Source organism: Cetorhinus maximus, chromosome 18 (genome assembly GCF_964194155.1).
Source record: "Cetorhinus maximus chromosome 18, sCetMax3.hap1.1, whole genome shotgun sequence".
NCBI classification, from domain to species: Eukaryota; Metazoa; Chordata; class Chondrichthyes; order Lamniformes; family Cetorhinidae; genus Cetorhinus; species Cetorhinus maximus.
The window spans coordinates 34,007,814-34,025,961 of NC_135896.1; the positions used below are offsets into that span (position 1 = coordinate 34,007,814).

Genomic DNA, 18,148 nt, shown 5'->3' on the forward strand with positions numbered 1-18,148 from the left:
AGTTGTGACTATACTGTGACAAGGCATATATGCAAGAGGTTGTAATTTTAACAGCATGATAAATATTTTTAATTTGGCAGTTGCTTTACAATTACAGCAGATTGTGCTAGATTACATATTTTTCTTTGTTGGTATGACTTATAGTTTGGCATTGACTATACAATTGTCCCAGAAACACTGGATTTTTGTGCAAGTATTTACTGTTTTCGTACAGCAATATTTTCACACACTTCGTAAGAAGTTGCAATTTGACATCAGTGACATTAGAGAAGAAAATATTTCCAGCCTTCCCTGATGGTATGTATATTAGCCCAAAATGTGCCTGCCCACATGATCACTAAACAGTCAACATTTACTCTCCGTGCTCAGTAATAAAGAATGGGTTGAGAAAGGTATTGCAGGGTGTCTAGTGTCTGTGACACTATATTCCAGCAGGTGTGCTACTGTGGAGAAGAGCGGTAAAGGAGGGAAGTGGGTAAACGACAGCTGTTCCAAAGCGAATGTTCAAGCCAATACTGCATCTTTGTCATCATTACTGTTCAATTCCAGCTTCAAATAGAGGAATGATTTGTCGAGTCTGTTGTGTGGCCTTATGCTGTCACTTGCATAGGTGCACAATCTCTTGTCTGCTACAATTAATAGTCATCTCTAGAGAACAGACAAGGTGGGAATGTTATGCTCATTATGCAGAGGCAACCATTCTGTTTGTATTTAGTAATGTGAAGTTGTGAATCAAATAAATTGTTTTGTGGTGAGCCGACAAGTAAATTGGGTTGTATACTAAGAATACAACTTTATACTTAGTTAACAATTGAAACATAGATAATTTTTTAATGTTATTGTAGAACACACATGAAATTTATCTCAGTGGGCCTGAACGTGGATGGGCGAACTAAAGTCTTTGTTACTCCTAACATTATTTTCTAAGGATACCAGGATTACTGACCCAACTATTTTTCAGATGTAGTCCTTCAAGTTTCATCATCTGTATCACATCAAGAAAGGAATCTGGGTCTTGGAATGTCTTTTAAAAACAAAATGAGAAAGCACCAGAATTGATGCTGCATAGTTTAACACAGTTTTTTTTACAATCAGTTCTATTTTTCAAAAAAATAACAATGAGAGATTATTCTACAGCTTGGAATCCTCCAAAAGGTAATACTTAGCCTTTAACTGAAAGAGGTAACAGACAAAACTATGGGATGGCAATAGCGTATGGCCACCCAACCAACTAGATTCTTGAGTGCCACTGATTTCTGAAGGACAAGTTTGCTAGTGAGTAATCCATCTGTTCTTAAAAGGATTTCAAAAGTCAGTAATCTAAAGTAATTTGGTAGCAAAGAACTAGGCAGACCTTACAACAAGTTGCATTTTTTTGTACCTAGCCTGTTTGCAATGTTAGAAGAGGAGGTTGGAAACAGTTTGCTGTGCAGTCAAACTAAATAGCAGGCAGTTTTTTTACCAACCCAGACGAGAAGAGTTTTCAGAATGGTAGTTAAACTTTCTGTTCATTTGCAGAATTTTCATGTGTGTATATGTCTCTGACATATCAGGATCAAAGGTGTATTAACAAAACATTTAAAGGGTAATGAAGATCATTAATAAGGGGATATTGGATGACATATTTTAAATAAATTACCTGTAATGAATGCCCCCGTTTTGATACATAGCCTAATAATAGAAATTAATGCAATAATACTCATCTCCCTAAGTTTCCCCCCAAGAAATTTGATAAGTTGGACTTCAAAGTCACTATCATAATGCTTTGATGACAACATGGAATACAGAATGAGTGGTATTTCCAAACCAAGCATCAAAAAATATTTTGGCCAGACAGTTAGGGGTATTGTGCATGTGAATGTTCAATCGTTGCTTTTATTTATCAGCTTTGAGCAACATCAAACCTAGAACAAAGACATATGTTTAAATAATAAAGAAGCTTTTAAGAATTGTCATTTGACATGCTACACATTGGTTGTATGTCTCCAAGAGTTGTCCATCAAAGTAAATCCTGTGTAGTTATTTCCGTTTCTTAGCTAATAAGTTAGGTGCTGAAACCTTCACCTTGCCAGGTATGTTTCTTGACAAGTCAGTATCCTAAATGAGAAAGAAAAAAGTATGTACTTAGTCTACAGAATCACCACTAATACAGAATATAACTCCATTCCTTTTCCAAAATTTTAGATGGATTCTGTGGTGATAAGGGGAATCCATGTAATCACTAGTAAGGAGAACACATCCTCACACATGATCTTGAAGTTTGTAAAAAAAATTAAATATTCAAAGTGAACTTTTAATTGCTTCACCTTCCTCTGTTATAGTTGTTTGGTTTGGACCATAGCTTTAAATTTAGGATAAATGAAGGGGGTCATGTGACCTCCAGTCTACCAGGTTTGAGTGTTAGAGATCAAAGGAAGATTCATTGTTTTCTAAGGAGGTGGTGCAAGTTAGTTATACTTAGAGACAATGGCCACAGTCCCGGAGTAGACCCTGAGTATCCCAAAGTCCCATAAAGGTGTTTTAGGTATCAAGTTGTAAACTATCCACTTTCTTCCAAGTTAAAAGGAAGTTGGAATCAAGGATAGCTAATTTGTTTCCTGTTTCCATGGAGAAGAGTATAGAGGGAGCCATTGAGAGATCAGGTTACAGGCTTTCTTATCGATGAATATCATAGCAGTTTTATCCTGTGTGGTCAGCATAGAGAAAGGGCTACTTGACTTTGTGACTACCACAGCTGGATACAGGAGGGAGAAGAATCACCAGAATAGGCTTTACTACTGGCAGTGGATGTAAGAAAGTGTCTGGAGACAGTCAATTGAAGTTACTACTCGGATATGGGAACTCATTGGAAGCTGGGATCAATTGTGGACTGTTTGCTAAAAGCACCCAGTCTGTGGAGAGTGTGATGGGTGATAAGTATACAAGGGGAGTATCACTTTATGTAAAGAATAAGTTGCCTAAAAAGGAAAATAGTGTTTAACTATTGACTACAGTAAAAGTTTTAAAACGTGGAATCTTGTCGGGTCATTCTTTAAGCTAATAACTGAAGGTTCGCATCGTTACAAATTATCAGTCTCTATAGGGATTGTAACAGAAGAAACGCATACAGCTATGGACTCAGCAGATACACACACTTTTGGTAGTTGTTGAAATATACACAGCTTTTCAAGATGACGACCAACTAACAATCTTTATTCTTCAGTAAACAATGAAATGAAATATCATTTCATCTCAAGTATTACAACAAAAATAGAACATGAGATCGGGGTAGCAGTAGGCCATTTGGCCTTTCGAGACTGCTCAGCCATTCAGTACGATCATGGCTGATCTTGGGCCTCAACTCCACTTTCCTGCCTGCTCTCCATATTCCTCAATTCCTTGAAACACCAAAAATCTGTCTCTCCCAACTTTAGATATATTTAGCGATGGAGTATTTACAACTATCTGGAAATTTATCTTTAATCCTAAATGATTGCCCCCCATATCTTGAGACTGTCCTTCCCCCCACCACCCCACCCTGTGTTTTAGATTCACCAGCCAGCAGAAACAACCTTTCAGTATCTATCCTGTCAAGCTCCTTTAGAATCTTGTATATTTCATTTGATCATATCTCATTCTTCTATAGTCCAGAAAATATAGGCCCAACCTACTCAGCCTCTCATCCCAGGAACCAATCCATTGAATCTTCACTGTACTGTTTCCAATGCAAGTATATCCTTCCTTAAATATGGAGACTAAAACTGCACACAATATTCCAGGGGCAGAATTTTGCCCTTGGCAAGCGGGCTCAGTCAGGAAGCTGACTGCTGCCTGCAATCGGCACCCCACCGCAATTTCACACTGGTGGGGCCAATTAAGGCCCGCCCAGCATGAAACGTGAGCGGGGGGGTCAAACGCACGCAAGTGAGCGCTGCATAATCTCCCTGAGGCACGGAGCTGCCTCAGGGAGATGAAGAGATATAAAAATGTAATGAAACATATCCCCTCATGTGACTAGTGAAAAATTAAAGTTTTTATTTGCTTTTGGAAACCTCATCCTCATGGATGAGATTTCCAAAAAATGCAAAGGCCACTTGGGCTTCATGCCTGCCCGCCAACCGTTAGGTTGGACAGGCAGCAAAAACTTTACGTTAATTGATAACTTAATGGCCTTAACAGGCTTTTTAATTGTCGGTGGGCACGCTGCCAGCTCCGGCACATGCCCATCGACTGAACGATTGTGTGTTGATGTCGGCACGCTCGGCCGACGTCAAATCGCTTCCTTTGATGCTTGAGCGGGTCAGGGGTGGGCCCGCTTGCCGAGCAAAAATTTCTGCCCCAGGTGTGGTCTCACCAAAGCTCTGCACAATTAGAGCAAGACTTACTTATTCTTCTACTCCAATCCTTTTGCAATAAAGGCCAACATTTGCCTTCATAATTGCTTGCTTTACCTGCATTCTAACTTTGTGTTCCTTGTGCAAGCACAACCAAGTCATCTAAATAGAGCTAGTAGTCTATTAATGAAGTAGCATGAGCTTTGGCATTATTCTACATTAAATTACTATAATTATCTATAGGCAAGTGCTCACAATATATTCCAAGTTTCATTTAATATCTATATTTCCTTAAAATAACACATTGTCCTATACAGTTTTATGTTAGAACATGCAGACCTATTAATTTTATAGATATAATCTCAGTGATGTAACATCAATAGCCTGAATCTTCTGGTCACTGTGCGCATTTGCTGCTGCCTGCAAAGATTCTCCAATCCATGCTACTGCATATTTCTTCTTAAGCCAGGATCGAAGATCCTAGAAGAAATGCGCAGCGTCTCCTGGAGAACTCCAATGTGGAAAATTGGGTAAGGGGAACGAAAGGACACGCCCTCTTTTTAAACCACTAGCTGTCATATTCTGTTAAGTATTTAGAGATCCAGTTTTAATGAATGAGTGTAGGGGGGACGAGTGGGTGGTCAGTGGGGCATCGGGTCTGTTCAGGAGGTCAGTTGTGGAGTTACTCCAGTTTAGACCAGGTTTTAAACTCTAAATTTCCTGCATAACTATCAATGGAAGTCTCTAACTCTAGCTCAGAGTTGGAAACACTCGCAGCAGAGAATTGCCCATCTGAAGTTGGCAATTCCCATGTAGCTGCACACATCAGGATTTCTGCAGGATCCTGACCTGCATTTTCGGTCATACGTCGGTCTCAATAATCCAGAGACCAGAAGATTTGGGCAATTGTTCTTATCTAAAAACTGCCTCCTCAACTGCATTAACAACTTTCCTGCAAGTAATTCCCACTGTTTAGGAATAGTTATCAAGGAGAAAAAGTAGACTTTTTACATATAACCGCAATGAGCTAGAAGCCTTTATAGAAACTGTAGCTCCAAAGATATAAACATTCAGTATTTCCTATATAAAATGTTTTGGATCAATACCACACCTGAAGAGGATAAAGTTCCATTGTGCAAAAAAAAATTAAAATGTATTTACCTTCACACTACGGAATAAATCTTTTTCCCGTTGCATAGCTTCTTTAGAATGCATGAAGTTGTGCAAGGCTGCTTTAGCCGCTAAAAAACAAAAACAAAAACCATTTCACAAAACCAATTTGAAACAAATTTGTGAAGAAGATACAGTACCAAAGATTTTACGTACCCTTTCCTTTCTTCTGTGTGCCTGGAGTGAGTTTAACCTTGTATCTAAAATAAAACATTACAAATTAAATGGTTTGATTCAAATACACTTGTCTCTGTTAGGTAAGTTTCAGTATTCCCACTACCCGAAAAATCTATCAAACTAATACCACGATCGGTACTAAAATAGCAAAAAACTGCAATGATTGCATTCACGTGTGAAAGTAGCCACTTCGATTCACTCCACATGATATCAAGAAATGGCTGAAGGCACTGGATACTGCAACGGCTATTGGCCCTGACAACATTCTGGCAATACCACTGAAGACTTGTGTTCCAGAACTAGCCACACCCCTAGCCAAGCTGTTCCAGTACAGCTACAACACAGGCATCAACCCAACAACGTGAGAAATTGCCCAGGTATGTTCTGTACACAAAAAGCAAGACAAATTCAACCCGGTCAATTACTGCCCCATTAGTCTACTCTTGATCATCAGCAAGTGATGGAAGGATAGTCGACAGTGCTATCAGGCGTCAGAAATAAACTGCTCACTCACGCTCGGTTTTGGTTCTGCCAGGGTCACTCAGCTCCTGACCTCATTACAGCCTTGGTCCAAATATGGACAAAGAGCTGAACGCCAGAGGTAAGGTGAGAGTGACTGCCCTTGACAACAAGGCAGCATTTGACTGAGTGTGGTATCAAGGAGCCCTAGCAAAACTGGAGTCACCTCTGTCACCAAGCACAAAGGCAGCTGATGCATGGGAACACCACTACTTGCAAGTTCTGCTCTTAAGCTACACACTATCCTGACTTGGAACTATATCACCGTTCCTTCACTGTCACTGGGTCAAAATCTTTGGAACTCCCTAATAGCACTGTGGGTGTATGGGTGTATTTACCTCACATGGACTGCAGCAGTTCAAGAAGGTAGCTCACCACCACCTTCTCAAGGGAAATTAGGGCTGGGCAATAAATATTGGCCTGGCCAGCGATGCCCACATAAGAATAAAAAGAAAATTGCAAATACCACTGCCAGTGGTAGTAAATTGACTGTAAATTTAAAAATTACAATTTGAAGAGCAGTTGGTTTGTATAAAGCAAATTTCTATTTGTGCTTTTGATTTTTCTGCTCAATTACTTTTGTTTCTAATTAACTTGCAAACATTACATCCTTCCTTCCAATACCAAGTGCTAATTCTAACTAAGGGGAAAAATATTCTCAGATCTCCAACAAAACCATTCTTGAATCATTACAAAAATGTAAAAACAGCAAGTGCAACGTTCCCTTCAGATTTCTCTACCTTCCAAAGTACAAATGCTCCTTCTCTGCAGCGCCCCCACCCCCATTTCAATCCTATGGGATTCAATTTTTATAAAGAGGTTTATTGTGTGGTACTTCATCAAACTTTTTGAAAGCCTATACGCATTACATTAACTGCACCAACCTCGTCAACCCTCACTCAAAGAGCTCAATCAAGTTAGTCAATTGGAGGAGGACTAATTTCTGTAAATTAAAAACGGATCGGATCCAGGAAAATTGGAATTAAAGTTTAGCAGGTAAGACTAAATGAACAATGGAAAGCTTTTAAAGAGGGGATAGTTTGAGTAAAGGCTATAGACATTTCTACTTGTGAGACAAGAAGGGTATCCAAAGATAGAGCTCCCTCAATGACTAAAAATATACAGTATTGCTGAAAAAAAGGCATTTTGTCGAAGCTTTTCGTCTTGCACTCATCAGGACAATTGCAAGAATACCAATGTCAGGCGAAGCAACAACTTTATACTGAGTTTGCAAAATATACAGCGCAAAATCATCTGATCATGGTAGCTTAAGGCTGTCACTTTTGGCCCTGAAAAGTGCCCAGTCTACCTCAGATTACCCTGGAAAGGCAATGTATCTCAAAAATTTGTGCAACAGGTAAAGCTAGCTGTTTCACGCAGCTACTATGCAGTAGCAACACGAGTGGTATTCACCACTAACAGGATGCTGCTATCAAGCCAAAAAGATGTTCTGCCTATTCCATAAATGAATAATGTGGTATATGAATTTCAGTGCCAGTGTGATGCTAGGGTATGTAGGCCATACATCCCAAAGACTGGTGGATTGTATCAAACAGCATGTCCCTTCTGCTGCTCACAACGGGCAAGGTACAGTCTGTACTCAACCAGCCCGTGGTTGCAAAACTCATCAGATGTAATTCCGCGTTTGGACAACATTTTAAAAATAATCCTCAGTGTGCTAAAAATTACGCCGACAACCAATTTAAGATTATCAGTCGGGCTCACAGTGTGGCACATTTGCATATACTGGAAGTGACACATATTAATACACAGGGCCCTGTTCTTTGCAGACAGAAAGCACATGTACACACATTGTGCTGTTTCAGCTAAACAAAATAAGTGACACCCATTCACTGGTTCATTCCTCAGGGCAATGCCTTGACCAATCAGAGTCAAGCTGCCTGGTTTAAATTCTAAACAATGCGTGGCAGTTAACTGTCAGTCACCATTAACTGGTGCATTCTCTATGGTAACATCTGTACCAGAGTCCACTTGCCAACCAATCAGCATACTCTTCTCATACAGTATAAAGTTGTTGCTTCCCCTGACACTGGTATTCTTGCAACTGTCCTGATGAGTGCAAGGCAAAAAGCTTTGACAAAATGTCTTTTTTCAGCAATACTCAAGTCCTGTACTACCAAATGACTAGAAGATATAGAGATTAAGATAAAACAGGAAAAGGAGGCTTTTGATAAATGTAAAGCTCATGGTGCAGTGGAGAACCAAGCTGAATCCACAAAGTACAGAGATAAAAGGAAATTAACGAGCAAGATAGTGTATGAGGATAGATTGGTGGTGGGTACCACAAAGGGGAACCCAAATATCTTTCATAAAAATATAAATAGTAAAAGTGTAGTCAAGAAAAGGTACTAAATAAGTACTTTGCATCTGCCTTCACTAAACAAGAGCTTGCTGCCAATATTACAGTAAAGGAGGAGGTTTTAGAGAAATTAGACAGGATAAAAATAAAGATGAGGTACTTAAAAAAGGTTGGCATTGCTCAAAGTCACCCAGTCTGGATGGGATGCATCCTACATTGCTAAGGAGTGAAAATTGCGGACGCTTTGGCCACAATCTTCCAACTCCCTTTAGATATGGGGGTGGTGTCAGAGGAGTGGAGAATTGCAAAAGCTCAAAAAAAGGGTACGCTTGGGGAAAAATATGGGTTAACGAAAGCTGGCACAGATTTGTTAAAGGCAAATTCAGCAATACTCTATATCTTCAGTCATTGAGGGAGCTCTATCTTTGGATACCCTTCTTGCCTCACTTGTAGAAATGTCTTTATTCTTTACTCAAATATCCCCTCTTTTAAAGTTTTCCATTGCTCATTTACAGTTTACATTTACTTACCTGCTAAAATTTATTCCAATTTTCCTGGATCCGATCCCTTTTAAATTTACAGAAATTAGTCCTCCAATTTAATATTTTCAGGATTAGTTTTTAATCATTAATTTTTAATGAATGACCATATGTTTTTTGCTGATATTGGTTTAGGGACTGATGTTGGCCAAGTCGTCGGAGGACTCCCCAGTTTGAAAAAGAGCCCTTTGATAAAGGTGTCATCTTAATGAAGGTGCATCCTACAATACTGGACTCCCTCAGTACTATAAATGAATTGTCAGCCTAGATTATGCATTCAAGTCCTGAAATGGGGCTTGAAGCGACTTTCTCTCTCAGAGGTGATAACAAACAAATGAGTGAACCTTAAAGTTAATTTGATTAATTACAGGCACAGTATCTCTTGGGACCGAGACCGTGCCAGATTTTGGATTTTCCCAGAATTTGGAACCAACTCCTTCACACAGGCTGTTTCTGTAGCACACTTTGTACTGATTATTGTCAAAAAAATAACAAGGTTGTAGACCACAGGACAGAGTGTGTTTGCATGCCACAATCCACATAATGATAATGGGCAGAAACATTGAAGATTAAAAAATTTGATTGGGCAAATTTTCAAAAATCTATTAATCTTACAATGGAGTGATTCTTGCAGGAAAAGAGCATTTGCTTGGACTGCAATAATGGGAACAGAGAGAAATGGCTGATTTCTGTTCCTCTCACCTGAAAGCAGCCGGGAATGTTGCAATCCAAATGTTCCCGGCGGTGGAACAGGCAGCTTTGTGTCCAGAGAATAGGGAAAGCTGGGGAGAGGCAGATCTTAAAGTGCTGCAATTGATTCAGTCCTGTGTGTGCACAACTCTTGCCGATTCCATCCTCTGAAATCAGACTGAGAATGGCCTCTTCATTCCTGTGCTTACTCTATTCCAGGAGGGGCACCAGAGAGAAAAATGTTCGGTAATTGGACAGTTCCATTTTCTGGATGGCCAGATTTGAGACACTGTACTTATACATTCCTATGTCCCCCTGCCAACTCTGGCCATCTTGAATCTTAACTTAAGTAAATTCTTGGCAACTGTAATAAAACTTACTTATAGTTAGTCATGGCAGTGTATGGAGCACAGAAAGGTACAGCAAACAGCAACACATCATCTGGGTGAGGTTGACCAGTTAGTGAGTTCAGCAACTTCTCACCCTCCTAAAATAAAACGTAAAGATTTTTGAAACTTAATTGCTTTAATAGTCAATTACAAGTTTTCAAAATACAATCTTGTTCTACTTAAATGCAATTGTGACAAGCAATTTGCTCTGGCCATTGTACTATTAAACAGCTACTTTTATTTGTTATTCTGGAAGAATGTTACTAGCAGCAAAATCAAGAACATTTATGATTATTTGTAGTGAAATCACATCCAAAAAGAGGAATTCTTGCCTTGAATTATTGGTCTCCTTTGCCTCCATAGCTTCACAACCACCACACCCCCCAATCTTTGTAACCTTCCCCAACCCTACAACCCTTCAAGAACTCTAGATTTCTCCAACTCTGATCTCTTGCACATCTTCACTCCCTTTACCCTAGTATCGTTAGCCTTACCTTCAGCCATCCAGGACATCGCTCATCCCTACTCTAAATCATATCGCCTCTCAACTTCTCTTTCCTCCTTAAAACCTATCTCTTTGGCCATGATTTCTGTTACTCCTCCAATTATCTCTTTCTTTGGCTTGGGGTCAATTTTCTTCTGTAAAATGCCTTGGTATGTTATCTTGCATTACAAGCACTATATAAATGCATGTTATTGTTGTCATAATTTCTTGTATTGAGTGTAATAAATTGGAGGAAAAAAAGTACTGATTTTATTAGTGCTCAGTACAACTTCATAATTTGTCTGAAGTTTTATAGGTGTTCGTTGTGGTCATAGTAAAACGTAACACATAATTGGTCCGCATGAGAGCCACTTCCCTACAAGGGGAACAAGTCTCTCGATCTCATTCAAATAAACCTTCTAATTTTATGTGCAGAGGATTCAGAGAAGGGAAAAGTAAATCACAGCAAGGGAGAAAGAGTAAGTGATCTGAAAGTGTTCCAGGTTTTCCCCTTCCCAAGTGCCCAATTTTTGCATTTGACTTTTGACAGTGGGCGTCAGTGGGTTTTGAGAGCAAGAAGTACATCACAGCCAAGTCGAATCCGGTCCTATTCTCACTCCACCTCCACAAATGTGCATTTCCCAGCAGAGTCAATGTACAGTAATCAGGAGTGGGAATCTTGGCTGATTTTTCTCATCCATACATTTAAAATTCTGAGGTCCACCACTGTATCACCCCAGCATTCAAGCCGAGATCAGCTAACTCAGAACAGATTGTAGTAACTGTAATATTTTGACATTTAAACAATTTAAAACATTTAAATCACTATAATTCAACTAGAATTATTTTTGTTTCCCAATTTTTTTCTACATTCTATTTTTATTTTTCAAAACTTAATTTTGCCGTACCATATCAATATTTCATATTCTTTATTCTGTATAAAGGCTGTTTATAGCTTTCAAATTCCCAAACAGACCATTTGAGAGGTTGCAGTAACTTTAAAAAAGACTGACTGGCTGAAAACTGTTTCCAAAGGCCAATTTTAAATTAAAAGATTTATTTAGTTATGGATCAGATTAGAGCAATATGATGTATATTTACACATCAAAACAGTGAATATATACTTGAATTTACATATTGGTGACGAAACGGAAATGGGCTATTCAGCCCAACCATTGCACTTTGTAGTTTATCCTCCACACAAGCAATCATCTTAAACCCATGCGCCTGCCACATTTTTGCCCTTTATCAATATCCCCATTCAATTTCTTTTGGTCCTCAGAATTATTTACTGTGCTTTTTGCTTTATTATTGTGTGCAAAAGTGAACACCACTCCTTCTAGCTCCAAATCACTGCTGTACTGCCAAACAGAAGCAGTCCTGGAGCAAGGCCATCATTGCCTACTTCCAACCACTGAGAAACTGCTATTAATACAGTTTCCTCCTGTATTAATAGTTTTAAATCCTACTTTCCCCTTTCCCTAATGTCATACTCCTTAATCTTCTCCAATAGCTGCTACCATGGCTTTCTAAAATGTACACCACATCCACTACATTTCCCTCACCTACCATATCCATCACTATTAAAGAGGTTTATCAGTTTGACAAGCACAACTTCCCTTTCTGAAATCCACATTAGTTTCTTCTAATTATTTTATACTTATCTAGATATTTAGTAATTTCATCCTTAATTAAATATATCAAATTTTTCCCCACCAGAGCATGTTAAATTAATTGCCTTTTTAGATTACATTAGCCATTCTTCAGTCCCAACTAACCTCAATATAATATATTTTCAGCTAACGCCCATGTTATGTTGTTTGCTCAAATGCACTGGCAATTGTTAGAGTAAGGCAGTTAACAAATACTGAAAATCATTTTGAAGAGTTTACTTATTAATAACCAACCAACCTCAGCTGCCTTCAGGTCTTGCTCAGGTTCTTCCTGGTCCTAAACATTATCAAAATAACACAAATATTAATAAAAGATATTAATTTCTCACTAAAGTATACTGTGCCACTTCTGTTAGTTGATGGAATCAAAGTTTTTCAGAATATTAATGCTTAGAAATGGGCTTAAATGCCTTACTTCTTGGTGATCTTCTAGAGCATTCCCCTCTATAGTAACTTCTGCTATGTGATGCGTCACAATGTCAAGGTCTTGTTCTTTGGTTTCAACAATACTCGCTCTGATTGATGACTGCTGTTTTACCTGCTGCTTTTTAGCAGGTTGTTTTATTTTTCCCTTTTTTCCTTTCTTAACCTTTTCCTCTTTACTTGGACCTGCTGACTGGATTCAGATAATATAAATTAAAATCCAGTTGCTAAAGCATTTTTAAATATAATCTGTTTAATGCAAATTTATCCTTACCCCAAGTAATTTCATCCTTAATTCACGATCCTCTTCATCTTGATCTTTATATTTTTCTTTAATTTTCTTCAGCTTAGCCTGATTATTGCAAAACAGAAAAACATCTACTTTTAGAGACAGCAGCTGTATCTGAAACTAAGCAGTAATATTTTCAGTTGACTTAAATGCAAGTTCATTACAGTGTCACTATCATTTGCCTCAGTACCAACTGTTAAAGATGAAGAAAGGTTGGTGGCAATTTTCACTTGAGTACCAATGCAAGAACATTAAGGAAATGAATGGTTTATGTATTTAGAATTTATGAAACATGAATTAAAAGTAAATAGGAAAGTTAAAAAGGATACCCGAATCCAGCATAGAGAAAGATCAGTTCTTGAAAGTTATTCAAGACCCCACTTGGATCCAAATGACTAAATCAAGGGTTCAGGAGCCTTGTGGCTTATGGGACAGACCAAATCATATTAATGCAGTAGTAACAAAGAGTCGTTGATAGGTAGAGGGCGAAACTAAAACAGGTTTCAGACAAGAGAAATATCCCTTTTAAATGTTTTCAGTCATCCCAGTGAAGCTTTTTGATAGGTTTCTGTCGCACTGAGTCTCTGCATCTAGGAAGGTCTTGTATTTAGAACTGCATGCTTTAACTCAGTGCTGCTTTACAGCGCAAAAATCAATATTATATTAAGCCAATTTATGTTGCAAAAAATTGTACCAAAACAAAACTGTTAAGATTTCAGCTGTGTTATAAAAGAAAAATACATAGCATGTACATCTAAAAATAGAAGACGTGGTGCAGACCCTTCCTATCTTCTGTGATTGACCTGTTGTCACATTTCGAACTTTTTCTGTTTCTATTTGAGATTTCCAGCATTTGCAGTTTGGTTTAATGTCTTCAATTCTACAGCACGAGTACTGGATGATTCTTATACTATTGGATAATTCTGACAGCATATAAAAGTTATCAAAGTAAACACCATTTACTGGATAATAATTTAGTACTTAAGGTAGAATACACAAATTCATCTCCTCCCATTACCTTTTGTCCTCTTTTCAAAGGCTGCTGCAAAGATGAAGATTTTTTAGCATCCTGTTCTTCTACAGATGGTGTTTTCTTGCCTTCAGATTGAATTGTTAGTTCCGAGTCTTCAGACTCAGGCTTTTTCTTTTTCTTCATTTCTCTGCAACACATAAAAAGAAATTCATTCCATCATATTTTCTCTCCCACATCAAAAGACTGAGTACTACAAACTCAAGTAGGAGAAACATAGCAGCTGCTAATTCAACATCAACTAAACTCACTTTTTAACCAGTCACTAAACATTTTGCTTAATATGGTCAATGAATCCAATATTTATTTTGGTTCTTTATTTTTTAAATTCTTGCTAATTAAATACTGTTTCTGTTCCAATCGAAGATAAAGGCCAGGATACTGAGGTTGGCGAGCGGGGCTCGCTCGCCGATGCATAAAATGACGCGGGATGAAGTCGGGCAGAACTCCCAACGTCAGCCCGCGTCATTTCAATTTCCAGATGGGCAGGGGCGCTGCCAATTCAGCTGTGTGCCCGCCGACCTGTCAACGGCCAATTGAGGCCACTTAAAAACTAATTGAACTTGTTACTGACGTGCCCATCCAACCTTAAGGTTGGTGGGCAAGCCGGAAGCCCTAGCGGGCTTCAGAAAAAGCATGAAGCCTCATCCATGGGTGGGATGAGGTTTCATGTAGGTTTTTAAAAATTTAATAAAAGTTTAATTAAAAGTGATGGACATGTCCCAACTCATGTGACAGTGTCACATGAGGGGACATGTCAGGGAAATTTTATTTCTCCACATTTACCATTTTTAAATTTGGCGCCGACCTCCCTGAGGCTGAGTGCTGCCTCAGGGAGATGAATGCGCTCTCTAGCGTGCATGTGCAAAAGAGTGCATTCCTGGCTTAGAGAATTCCACCCCCACCCCGCCCCGCCCCCAGGGAGCACATAGCGCTTCCTGGTGGACGTCACGCTGGGTGGGCCTTAATTGGCCCGCCCACGTAAAATGGCAGCACGCCCCTGATCGGAGGTGCACCGCACGTGCCCGCTCCTGAACTCCACCCCCCCCCCCCCCCACTAACAGGGGGACAATTCTTCCCAAAGAGGAGCAAAATCATTAAATTTTTAGCATACAATACACTAAATACACTACTTTCTATGGAATACACTCCTTTACAAATGATCAGCCAAAACTGTGAAGCAGAGGGTTACTTAATTCATCATCATAATTTTTTTCTGGAAACCTAGAAAACCAGACAAAATAGTTACAAGCTATAGTATCCTATCACTAAGCCATCATAACACAAATTCTGAAAACATGGATGTTCTTTCAGTGACCAGTACAGGGGTATAATACCAAGTAATAGCTTGTTTACTTTACAATAGTTCTAAATGATACTCACTTCCTCTCTTTGGCTGACAGGTGTTTCCGACTTTGTGGTTTCCCATCAACCTGCAGAAAGGTACAAACTTTTACTTTGGTATCATTGGATTTGCCAAATTTACAACTGATGTTCTGAAGCTCTACAATATTACAAATGAAGCATAACATAGGAGAAACTAATTATGTATACCAGAAGTACAGTTAAAGAGAAGATACAATGGGATATTACAAAAATTTAATTACAATGGTCAATATAAAACAGAAAATATTTTTATCACAATTCTAAGTGAAAACCATGAGAATCCAAGAATTTTTTTTTAATCATTTCTCCATTTTAAAAATATTAACTATAGTTCTTCCTCATTCCTTTCTCCTGCCCAAATACCCTTGTCTATAAAAGTGCTGTACGGAGGTCAAAATCTTCATTGGTGCATATGTTATTCAACAAATTTAAGAGATTCTAAGCATTCTCAGCTAGGGGAAAGTACAGAATAGAGCAGCTGAATTGTTGGATGCATGCACAGTAACATGGTGATAAAATGGACCTACAGAATCCACACTGAAGTAATTGGTCACCCAGTGGGATTGGAAAATTGTCCTTCCATGTTGGAGGCCAACATTTGAATCCAGGCCAGATCACAGGTTAGAAGTCTCATGTTGGAATAAGGCAAAGGGAGCTCTATGTTACACATTTAAGATAACTTTCATGACCTAAAAATGTTTGTTGCTGACATTGAGATTGGAAACGTATTAAATTCTTTGGCATAGATATTTTTCTAGTTCACGAAAGGAAATCATCCAGAATATAAGTTTGAGAGTGGGAATCAATGTTTTCAAAGATCAATGTTTTGTTAGTTTCTTTATTGGGTACCTGGAAAGTTTAAAAGTTTTATTTTGAAAAGGCTGTAAATTTGAGCTGTTGTACAGTATGCATAAAACATGTTACAAGTTTTGCTTTTAATTTTTGGGGTCATCAAAATGAGGAACAGGACACTTCATTACTGGCACATCTGTCAGAAACAACATTTCTGATAGGAAGGCGAGATGAATAGTAAAGTTACCTGTGTCCTAAAAATGTAAGATAACTACATCCCCAGACCAAAGTAGAAAACCATTTTAATTCTGCATAGTCTCAGCATTTTTGTGACCTATCCAAAGGGAAATTCCAATTTGCATAACAAGTATGTATCTCCTATTAATAAGACTGAAACTCAAACTCAATTCACTAAAGATCCTTGCAGGATACAGAGACAAATCTGTCCCAATAGTCTGTGACGTATTCAAATCTAGACCCCAGAGGTAAAAAAGTAGCATTCTAACTCATTGCAACACCCAAACATAGTAAAGTGGAATTTAGAAAAAGAAAGACTTTACTAACATTTATGCACCCTAAAGTTAAACTAAAGACGTATTTTACCCATACTTCTTCAATCGGTTCTTCTTTAAATGATGTACTATGTATCTGCAAAGGTCTGTTGAAAAATAAGATGTAAAACAGTGTTTGAATAAGCAGATTTATTTTATCACCATGACTCTTTAATAGCCCCATAATGGATCGCTTATATAAAACATGCTTGGATAATTTACATTTTAAAAATCGAAAAGAACATTTAGCTTACTGACACCTTGAAAAGAAAATTACATGAAATGCGAACTTGGTATTTTCCTGGTTGCAAAGGAGCCACGTTGTGACAATACATACTCAATAGACCATACTACAGTGGCAGAACAATACTCCAGCCAGCACAGCTAACAAGATATTCTGTAGGTTGTCATTTTTAGATTTGGTGATTTTGTTTGTGCATATCGCAGCATCTCTTCAACAGTTAACTGACTCCTTTGTTAAAAAGATCCAAACTACTCTACGGAGGAGTGATGGCAGAAGGACATTAAACCCTAAACAGGGACAAGGGTAGAAATTAAAGGAAATGACCCAAGGCATTGTTGAAGAGATAGTTTTAATAACAAATAAGGTTTTTTTTTAAACAAAATAGAATTATAGAGCAGAGACAAAAAAATTGTAGAGTTCAGCAGTGTAATATCTGAAGATTCTGCCGTCAAGGGGGTGATTTGACCCATAATCCCAAATTTTCTAATTGTGTTCTTCTTGCACGTGGTTTATTTTCAAAACTACTGTTTCAAGTTGATATGAGAAGATATTTTGCACGGAACTCCCATTATGTGACATGATGGCATCATGAATAGGAACTGTGACTGAAGGCAGCAATCAATTCCTGATATCATGATCTCATACAAGAAGGTGATTTATATAAAATGTTGGCTCCCTGCTACTAGTAGCTAACATATTGGAGAAGTGTCAAATTGGGAATCTAGATGGCAATTGCCTTTCTGACTAGTAATTAAAAAAGGTTAGACTGTCAGGAATGTGATCTCAAACCTCATTTGCATGGAGTGGATATGTGTGCATTAACCTTTTTGTGCAGGAAGGAAAGGGTGGTGGGGTACCCTTGTTAGTACGAGATGGAATAAGTACAATAGCAAGAAATGATCTTGGATCGGAGAATGTAGAATCCACGTGGGTGGAGGTAAGAAATAACAAGGGAAAGATGACACTGATGGGAGTAGTCTGTAGCTGCCCTAACAGTAGCTATGCTGTGGGACAGAGAATAAATCAGGAGATAATAAGGGCTTGTAAAAAAGGCAGTATATTAATCATGGGTGACTTTAATCTTCATGTAGATTGGGAAAATCAAATTGACAGAGGTAGCCACGAGCATGGATTCATAGAGTGTGCTCGGGATAGTTTC

The 18,148-nt window shown here is 38.4% G+C and overlaps 1 protein-coding gene across 5 annotated transcripts in view; it reads right to left on the reverse strand.

Moving 5' to 3' along the window:
- Positions 1-751: 751 nt before the first annotated feature.
- nemf (nuclear export mediator factor) overlaps positions 752-18,148 on the reverse strand; it is a 212,832-nt gene continuing 195,435 nt past the window's right edge. For 4 of the 5 annotated variants that reach the window (XM_078562356.1, XM_078562355.1, XM_078562353.1 and 1 more), the window contains 10 exons: positions 16,798-16,852; positions 15,400-15,449; positions 14,005-14,146; positions 12,972-13,049; positions 12,690-12,890; positions 12,513-12,551; positions 10,109-10,215; positions 5,640-5,683; positions 5,475-5,554; positions 752-2,097 (listed from right to left, as the gene is read on the reverse strand). In XM_078562356.1, coding sequence (XP_078418482.1) covers positions 2,020-2,097; positions 5,475-5,554; positions 5,640-5,683; positions 10,109-10,215; positions 12,513-12,551; positions 12,690-12,890; positions 12,972-13,049; positions 14,005-14,146; positions 15,400-15,449; positions 16,798-16,852 — 874 coding nt within the window. In that variant the 3' untranslated portion in view covers positions 752-2,019. The remainder of the gene's footprint in view (positions 2,098-5,474; positions 5,555-5,639; positions 5,684-10,108; positions 10,216-12,512; positions 12,552-12,689; positions 12,891-12,971; positions 13,050-14,004; positions 14,147-15,399; positions 15,450-16,797; positions 16,853-18,148) is intronic. The other variant, XM_078562354.1, reaches the window with a different exon arrangement.